General features: G+C 41.0%; 1 protein-coding gene across 1 annotated transcript; it reads right to left on the bottom strand.

The window, feature by feature from the left end:
• Positions 1–5948: 5948 nt before the first annotated feature.
• LOC144368489 (testis-expressed protein 38-like) lies at positions 5949–7089 on the bottom strand. The gene is made up of 2 exons (XM_078027478.1): positions 7053–7089; positions 5949–6523 (listed from the first exon to the last, which is right to left on the bottom strand). The coding sequence occupies exons 1-2, from the start codon at positions 7087–7089 to the stop codon at positions 5949–5951; spliced, it is 612 nt and encodes a 203-aa protein (XP_077883604.1).
• Positions 7090–10091: the final 3002 nt, after the last annotated feature.

Here is a 10091-nt window from a genome sequence, read left to right as displayed (position 1 = left end):
GTCTTCTTTGAGGTGTGAGGACTCTTGAACTTCCCAGGTGCTTAAGAAACACCTGGTGCCAGAATCCTTGTGACAGATTATCATTTGCAAGGTCCTTGTTGATGAGTGATGTGGAACGCTCTAGCAGAATCACTATTTTTTGTTGGGAGGAAAGGCAGTTTGCCATTGGAGAATTGCAGCATAAGTGTAGGAAGGTGTTTGTGACATCTTGTTTTAAAAATGTCTTTTCCTCCTGGAAAGAGGAACTATGAGCTTAGGGGGAAAGACCGAGAAGAAATGTTGGGTGTAGATCTGTAATTGAAATTTTAAAAAGGGGTCAGGGTTTGCCCTTCCCCATTAGTGCAAGTGTTCTTAAAAGTTTTCAGAGTGCTTTAGGAATTGTCAAAGCAAGGTCAGTGAGCCCTGTATACTCTTAAGTGTCTCTCAGCCATCACTGCATACAAGGGTAGAAAAGAGAATAGTCACTTTAGTGTAATTCTTTGTGTGATATACACCATGTGGGCCATGTATGCCAAAAGAAACCACAATGATGGTCTCTTGGTCAGCAAAGGCAGATGGAAAAAGTGCCATAGGCTTATTCCTGGTTCACATGTATATCTTGCTGAGCTGTGATACCTGACAGGTTATGGTGACTGATGTCATCTCTGTAGAAGACAACTCTGTCTTTAAAAGTTAGATTTAGCTGTTGTCATGGTGTGCAACTATAATCACAGCTACACAGACCAAGGAAAATTTGATGATGAATTTGAGGCCAGTGCAGGCACATTAGTGAAGCCCTGCCTAAAAAAAGGGGAGGGGCAAGGATGTAGCTCAGTGATAGAGCCCCTTCCCAGTTTAGTCTCTGAATATCAATATCAAAAAGTATAAGTCACTATTTAATCATGATTTGGAAATAGTGTTTTTGCAGAAGTCTATGACCCAGAATTGCAACACCTAAGTTGGTTGGGTGGGGCTCCACCACTCCCACTACCATAGTTTTCTCTAATATAAATTTATTTTTGCTTGTGTAGCAATATTTTTAACTTTTTACAAAATGGTCTAATAGATGCAATGTGTAAAGAGTGTAGAATGATGAGGTCCTGTCTAAAGATATGAGACAGTCCCATGAGAAGCATGACAGTACTGAAGGAGTTTGTCAAATCAAGACTCTAGTAAGTACTAGTTTTCTGACTGTGCTTGTGCCTGCTTGGTGTGTGCACAGAGGTTGAGCTCTGTGTATATCCCTTAGCATCTTAGATTCTTCTATTAAAAAATGCCCATGGCTAATGTTTAGAACTTTTTGTTGTTGTTGTTTTTGTACCAGGGTTGAAATCTGGGGCAATCAACCACTGAGCCACATTCCCAGCTCGACTTTGGATTTTACTTAGAGACAAGAGTACCACTGAGTTGCTAAGCCCTTTGCCATTGCTGAGGCTTGCTTTGAACATGGGATCCTCCTGCCTCAGCCTCTCTAGCTGCTGGGATTACAGGCATGTGCCACTGCACCTGGCTGAGAAAATGGTTTTCTTTTGGGGAGGAGCGTGAGCAATTCCAGGTTTTCTGATTCTGTAATGTTTGGAGATGCAGGAATAATGAACCAGAGATGCTTTTGCCTGAACAAATGTGAATCCAGGGACAAGATTATTTCAGAGTTCTATATTGTTACCAGGGTTAAGGTCCAGCTGCTTGCCCCACAACTGACCAGTCAACTGACAACTAAGTAGTTGAGGCAAAGAAAGTGATTGTATTTAAAAAGTGGTTCAGTGAGAAGAAAGAGGGATTCTGTATCCAAATCCCTACCTCTTAGGAAGCTGATCTCAGGGGGCTTATGTTAGTGATTCATGGGTGTTTCCAGATGGGCAGGTGTTCTGCAGAGGGAAGGCTGGATAATGGCATTCACGTCATGATATTTTCCAATTTCTTAAATTTCAACAATAAAGATCATGATTTTTTTCCTATTATGGACTAGGTGCATATTATACAATGATAGGGAAAGGTAATTCTTCCCAGACGCTCTTGCTGAGCTGCTAGCTTAAATCCCTGTAATAAGGGAGAACATCCTTCCTCAGTAACATACTGTAAACTCCCAGCAGGGAACACAGAGCATCCTTCCTCAGCTAGCTACTGCCATCATGAACAGAAACACATCCACTAGTGAATTTCAGTATTTCAACACTGAGGACAGGCAGTAATTTATTCAAGGAAAGTAGTCCTGATTTGCAAATATCTAATTGTCATTGATTATTTTCCTTGGATTGATCACAAAAGGAATGTTAATTTTCAGATCCCAGAATGCACAAAGAGAACTTAAAATACTAATGTTTTAGGTTTGACCTAGATTTTCTTAGGAGGAACTTTGAAAGAAATAAGACTCTTCCAACATTACAAATCAGTAAGATGGATTTTGACGATATTCATGTCATTGTGGGGTCAAATAAAGAGTAATGCACAAAGGAACCCATGCAGTCATGTTTATAGCTATGACTGTTGCTCTTTTCAGTATGCCTGTTTTTTTTCTGTGAGACAACAGACAAACACTGAATCAGAATGTATGAAGAGCACTTTGCTATAGGGAGCTATGTCATCTATTTATCTAACATTGTAGACATTTGCTCATGGCAGTTGGAAGACTGATCTCCCAATTGTATCCCTAAGGATCAAATACATAGAATCAAAATGATGCAGAGGAACCTATGTTAAAAGGAAAGACTAAAGTTTTAACAGTATCAGAGCAAAGAAGGAATAATGAATCAGGCAGCACTGAGAACCAGAAGAGGTTCAGGGTTTCATGGCAGCAGTGTGGGCAGTGAGCTTCCATAGGCTGATGTAGAAGTAGAATGAAAAAAAAATATTTGACTAGAGTCAAAAGACCCTACATAGATGTTGGTTAGCAGTTTGTGTAAATTGGTAAATTTCCTAGTTTCATTTTACTAAAAACTTAAACTGTTTCCTAGTTTTCGTGTAACATTTTTACATTAATTCTCCATGTACCTGTGGAGGAAGCTGAAGCCCTGGAATCATCTCAGTCTAATGGACTCTCAACAAAAACTAGGATAGAATCCAAGTTCCAATCCACTCATTGATAAGACTAGAATTATGAGATTTCAGTAGAAAATAGCACCAATATACAATGTAAATGCCCTTGGATAATGTTGATGTTGAAAAAGCAGTAATTTATGTCTTGTGATTCTTTTTCAGTTTGAGGCTGATCCACTAGCAGATTGTTTAAGAGGATCAACAATTACATCCTTACTTAGAGTGATATCACTAAATGACTGGATGTTTCTTTATACTAGGAGCTGTGTTGAAATAGTGAGTCACGACTATGGGAAAACAACTATGTAAGTACAGTGGCAATTTTAAGTTTCCAATTTAAAAATCCATAAATAATCAATTGTTTTATTTTACCCAGCCTAGTCCTTGTGTTGAGCTATAGTCAAGCATCAACTGCCACATTCTCAGCTCTCTGAGAAAGATTGGGTAGTGATCTGAGTTTGGATTTCATTTGCAATTTTTTAGCTCTTCTGTGTGGCAGCTCCTACTTCTTCTTTCTTTAGTTTCCCAAAGCATTGCTTTCTGATTATAATATATATATATATATATATATATATATATATATATATATATATATATATATATATAAATCTGGAATTATAATGTTTACTTAAAGAGCCTCTTCATTATTCAGAGAGGTACCAGGTCCTGTAGAATTCCCATAGGAATAAAGTGCCTGACTTCACGATGCTGCAATGTACCTGGCACCCAGGAGTGGGTCTGTGGCAACAAAGCTGAGGAGTGGACACCCTTCCTCTGCTGCTGGCTGTTTTGCATTCTATAGCAGTTTCCTTTCTTTGCATTGCTGCACATAACCCCTCCACCCCCCTGTGCTAGTGCTGCTGGTCACAGTGGAGAATTTTGACTCCCATGGGATCAGTGTCCTGTCAAGTAGTTTTTATTGACAGCTTTTTGTTTGCTGTGCATCTCATTGGCTTGCTTACCATCACCAACTAGATTTTGTTTCTATCATATCCAAACCAGAACACATTTGGGTATTCTGAGATTTTACAGAACATGTATTTTTTGTTACATGAACCTAACCTAACTTGTATTCTTATATGAAATAATGCAAATCTACTTTTGTTCTAGTGCAGCTATTTTTGTCACACATAAGCCATTTTGGTTCATTTTACAGGGTGAATTCCAATTTTTTTTAAAAACTCAGTTTGAGCTTCATTTCATATCAGTGACAGCCATTTCAATTTATCTGAATAAATCATTTTGTTTTTTTTTGTCACTGTGTGTTACAAAGCCTCCCCCCACTCCCTTGATTTTTAAGAGAAAGCAAATCTTCTTTGATTTATGTTTATGGCTTCTGTCCTCCTTTGAAAGCAGGGGCTAACTGATCATTGGCACAAATTAATGTCCTAGAATCTACCTTCAGAATTAGAGTCTTGGGTGTGAAGCAGTGAAGACTATATGTCAGGGGCTTTAGGTCTCTGCAGAGTTGAAGGGGGCAAGGTGACCAGGGGGCAAGGTGATGGAGAAGTGAACCTCTGTTCTTGTTCTTCCAGAGAAGATCTGCGTAGTCCTGTTTTGTATTTTGAGATACAATATAAGATCATGCTTATACAAGGAAGAAATGGTTCCACTTAACTTTAAAACATGAAAATGGCTTAAAATATATTGCTAGAGGTCATGTGGATAGAAATCAGGCTTTCTTTGCAGTTGCTGGATCTAAGCCCTTCAGCCCACACAGAGGGGGTAAAAAAGAAAAAATTGGCTACATGTTTACTAACTTCTGAGAATCACAAACACACACCACACACCACAAAATAAGCAAAAACAGACACTTCTCTCAGGGACGTGTACATTTAAAGTTTAGATGAAATATGGTAAGTGGTTTTGCTCATTTTCAAAGTAAATGGGAAAAATTTGTGTGACAGAATCAGGCTTTCAGGCTTTCTTATCTCTAAACTGGGGCCAAATATCTGATAATTATCTTTGTGTCTCCTTTTTGGACCTTATTCAGAAAGTAGAAAAATTATTTATATTCCCATGTAGAAGAATGACAGGGGACTCAACTTTTGTGCAGCTATGGATATCTTAAGATAGTGCTTTGGATGTGTTACTCCATATAATATTAGGTGGTTACCACCAGCCCTTTCAGTAAGCAAATCTGTACACCAAGCTGATGACACTCCATACACAGTGAAGCATTCTTTCACCAAGGATGTTTTAAGAAGACATGATTAGGGAAGGGATATCATGGGGTGGAAAGACCAGGAATTGTAATGCCAGGCAGATGTACATGGGAGAAGAGGATCAGCAAAAATAACAACAAAAAGAAATGGCATATTCCCTTGGAACCTGTCTCCTCATAAGAGAAAGAAAAACCATAATAACCATTTTGCAGTGTTGTTCTGTTAGAAATAATGTAGAGAAACAATCAGCTAAGAATTGATATATCATAGACATCACCCAGTCAGCACATAGTGTGGTGAGGTTCACTGACCTCATGATGACTTGCGTGGCCAGTGGCATAGCCACTGTGGACTTCTGTAGCTGTGTGCCATTGGCAATTGTTACTCTTGTGGCAATTTTACTTCCCATCCTGCAGAAGGGTCCTAGCCCAGGGTCTTGAACACATTGAATGCTTGATGGAGGGAAATGAGCTCATCCACAAGTATTGGCTCAATGTTTCTCTTCAGAGCCAGCCTCCAGTTCTCATTGTATTGGTGAGACTTGTGCCATCATCACACTGGGGAAGGACATTGCTTTCCTACTGTCAAATGAGACACAAATGACTCTGACTTTTCAGAAAACTTTACTGTGTAACATCTATATGGGTTATGACCTGTGTATCAGGAACACAGTCTTGACTTTGACTCCTTTTTATAATACCTGGCCCCTGAATCTCTCATGTTCAGTGACAGGAGGCTTCGATACTGAAGTAAAAGTCTACACATTGGTCAGTTCACCCCTCTGGCCAGTGTGGGAAGGGAATAGAAGTGGACCTTCCTTTTAGGAGCCGTGAGAAAGGGGTAGGAGGCAGAGTGGGACAGCATGGGAGGAAAGTTCAGGGTGTGGAGGGGAGGGGCAGAGGGGATCTCTGGAAAGTCACTGGGGAAGGGCGATGGGGTCTGGCGCTCTGGCAACCCCTTAGGTGAGGGCTGCTGTGGGACCACCAGAGCAGGTTGGAGGGTAACAGTGGCTTCTGCCTCAGGGCTGCTGTCTCTGAAGGCATGACGCCTGTCTTCACGGGGGTTCGGCTCTGAAGGAAGATCCGAAATTTGGAGTTGAATGTCAGTATTGTCAACAGCCCGGGGAGGGTCTATTCTGATGGCAGCAGTCATGCCATATCTTCGTCGTTTGTTGACCCAGTACAGCAGTGGGCTATATTTGAAGGTGGCAGCTTTCATCACCTCCACCCACTGCTGGGCATGCTGTCTCCTCTGCACATTCTTCCACCAATGGAGTAAGAGGATGCCACCACCAGTTATCATGGTGCAGATCCCCAACAATCCAAAGTACCACGGGACCCATGCTGAGGCAGTAAACAAACAAACAAACAAAAAAAAAAAAAAAGAAAAGAAAAGTGGCACTCTGACTTACCGCTCTAGCTTGGGACCTGAACTGTTTCTCATTCCTCTCCTGGATTTGGCTCATTCATTCTCTCATTCCCTCCCACCCTTGTCAAAGACATGCCTAATAATTTCCTGATTCAGTCAAACTATATTTGAAAGGCATGTAAGCGACCCCATTAGCCTTTTACATATAAGGAACAGTAGGTTTAGAGGGGCCAGACCTGCCCAGACTCATGACAGGCCTTCTGACCCCCAGTCTGGGACCCATGCATTCATTCAGACCAAGAAGCCTCACTAAGAACAAGGACCTCAATTGTATCTTTTCTGCTTGGGCAGAACATGGTCTCTGCCTTTGAGGAGTCCTTAGTTTCCTAGAGAAGTCTGTCTCTTAACTAAATAGCACTTCCTTCAGGCATCTACTACCCCATCCATGCAAAGGGTCTTCCCTGAAATTTTGTCCCCCACACTCAAAGTTCTGTGTGTACTTACTGCCTGGAAGGCCCATGTCCTCCTTTTGCGAATCCATAAGTTTCACTCTGGTTACCAGGTCTATGGCTCTGCAAAAAGTGAACTCACCCACTACTCTGTCCACCAATGGGAGTCCCTAGAAGGCCCCAGTCCCATTGTTCTCTAAAGATGAGATCACCAGGTTCTGAGCACCTGGAATTCTTGGGCTGGTGCTTGTAGAGTGGTTGGCAGTTGATGGAATATGGGACTCCATCATGTGACATCTCATGAGCATGTTGTTTTCCATAGAATTGTCTGTTCCCAACTTTGTGTGGTGAATACTCAGAGCAGCCCCCAGGAAAGGGCTCTTACACCCTCAACAGCTTCTACTTGTGTTTTCAGTTGTTAGGGAGTTATTTTCCAGTGGGGAATGGGGCAGGGAGGACAGTGAGCATTGGGCATCCCTACCCTCAAGAAGTGTCTTACCTAGTTGTAATGGTACAAAAGGGCTCAGAAGAGCCCTGCTTTTGCTCCTACCATCTCTCTTTTGTTTATTCAAGTTTTTTTGGGGCATCATCATGTCCCATTGGAGCTCCCCGATATGTGATCCTGCTTCTATTTCCAGCTTCTTCTCCCTCCCCATTCATCATATACTGTTTTCCACACCTCCTTATCCTCCCTGGTGGTCAACTCCCCAACTCTGAGACAAAGAGTCCTTTCAGTTGATTTCCAAATTTCTAGAACTCTGAAGCAGATAAATTTGAAGCAAATGGGTTCCAGTGGCAGGAATAAAAGTGATTTCAACAACTATAAGTTTGTATATAGTGGAAAATATAATGTTCTATGGATTTAATGTATGATTTTTAGAAAGTTGCTCTATATGAACTGGTATAAAATTGATGCCCTTTTAAACAATACTACCCACCCACCATGGACAAATAAAGTTCAGTTAAGTATAAATTAAATTAAAAACTTAACATGAAAAACCCGAGTATGATGCTCTGCCACTGAGGCTTATTTTAAAATCATCATTTTTTAAATTTTATCTTCGTCTCCCTGTGTAAGGGTCCGATGAAACGTCGGAGTAAGAGACCACAAGAGACTGTCTTATGCAATAGCAGAAGGGTGGCTTTATTTGGAGACCAGCATGCTGGGGCCCGAGCTCTCTATAGCAAAGAGAGATAGAGCCCTGAGAACAGCTTGAGCAGAGCTTATATACTTTCCCTGGAGAGGACAGGGAGAGAAGTTACATTTTGTAGTTTGGCAGTTGGGGACAGCTCATTCTGGGAACAAGATTAGCAGACAGTCCATAGTTGGGGACAGCACATTCTGGGAACAAGATTAGCAAACAGTTCTTAAGATTTCAACAGTGTTTTGTTAAGCATATAGAGAAACGGAGTGACAAGTACCTATTTTATTAACCTTTCATTTCCCACTTCTTCTTCTGGCTACTTTTAATCATAAAAGTGAGCATTGGGGGGTGTCATATTCCGTGTCTGCTAGTGGGGTATATTGTTGTCTGATTACCATAAGTTTGATTTGTCCAATTTGGGATTGGAGAAAGGAAACTACATGGTTGAGCAAACAGGGTCCTAGAGTTAGCAACAATATAAGAATTATTAAAGGACCGGCCAGGGCTGATAAAAGCGTAGTTAACCAGGGGGACTGTGTGAACCAAGATTTATATCACCCTTTTTGGGTCTCTCTCTCATTGATGCTCTTTAAGGCATCTTTTTAATTTACTCATAGAATTTTTTATAACTCTAGTATGGTCGGCATAAAAACAACATTTTTCCCTTAATGCAGCACAAAGGCCCTCTTCTCTCATGAAGAGGAGGTTCAACCCTCGCCTGTTCTGTAAAACAACTTCAGAGAGAGAGGTTAAAGATTCCTGCAAAGCTGTGATGGAGGTTTCTGATATCTTTAAGTTTTGGTCCATTGCTGTTTCTAATTGGGTCATTTGTTGTGTCCCACGGACCAGGGCAGTAGTCCTTGTGCCCACCCCTGCAGCAATTCCCATTCCTAATAAGATGGCTAAAGTGAGGGATACAGGTTCTCGGCGAAACCGGGTTGTATGTTCCTCTATTTGATCTTCAAATGAATCTGCATCATGATAGAGCACTCTGGGAAACATCTGTACTATTATACAATTAATTACATTTGTTGACCATTTTATGAAAACATAAATAATGTTTAAGTATATAGAATTATACTGTTGTAGGGACGGGCAAGGCAAGGCACCTAAGATAGCACTGAAGACAGGGAAACAGTTCTATTCGGTTGCAACTGGATTCAGAGGGCACTGTTTCTGTTGTAATCAATTAATCCCCTGAACCCCAAGTTTAGGTAGTTTTAGAATTTTGTACTCAACATATAAGGGAAGGGGCTCAGAAGTTCACAGTCTGCAGAAGTTCACAAAAAGCAGTTTTTGTTTCTGTTATTATTATTTTTTCTCTGTTCTGGGCAAGTTAACTTTTCAAGGACACCTGGGAGGGGGAGAACTTTTTCTTTCTTTTTTTCCTTGCCAGCTGTTACCATGGAGCCCAATTGATAACTTTTTATCTTAGAAATGTAGCCATCTCTGTGAAGCCCCAGCTCAAGGCCAGAGGCCTTGTTTACATATATTGTGAAAAACTAGTAAGGGGGTGTCTAGCTTAGGAGTGCTGATTTTTCCAGCCAGTGGCCAAGTAGAACAGAGCAACATGAAAAGAGGAAGTTTATCTATACTGAACTCTTTTATAGGGACTCTTTTGCTGAAAGTCCTAAAGTCAGCCATAGTGAAGACTTCTGGAGAAGGTCAGTTAAGACTTTCCTGTGGGCCTGGTATAGAGGGGGAGGACAAGGAAGGTGGTGCTGAGAGCAGCTCTGTGGATCTGAGAATGAGGAAGGAGAGATATAAAAGAATAATGGGAAAGGGGCTTGGGATTTTCCTAGCAACAAAAACTTGAGTAGTAGAACAGGTAGAGCAGAGGGGAAGACTGGAGTGAGTATCCCAAAAAGCCTGTGAGGGACTTTAAATTTTTAGTAACCTGTTTTTAGTAATGATAAAGCAACTTTAAAGGCCATCTTTATTACATCTTG

Source organism: Ictidomys tridecemlineatus, chromosome 2 (assembly GCF_052094955.1).
Source record: "Ictidomys tridecemlineatus isolate mIctTri1 chromosome 2, mIctTri1.hap1, whole genome shotgun sequence".
In the NCBI taxonomy this organism is placed as follows: Eukaryota; Metazoa; Chordata; class Mammalia; order Rodentia; family Sciuridae; genus Ictidomys; species Ictidomys tridecemlineatus.
This window is presented reverse-complemented; position numbering and strand designations above follow the sequence as displayed.

Bases quoted from the DNA above. Each gene is read 5' to 3' on its own strand.
- LOC144368489 (XM_078027478.1), bottom strand. From the start codon at position 7,089: ATGGATTCGCAAAAGGAGGACATGGGCCTTCCAGGCA. The intron at 6,524-7,052 runs GTAAGTACACAC...TTACTGCCTCAG, and splicing joins GGACATGGGCCTTCCAGGCA to CATGGGTCCCGTGGTACTTT.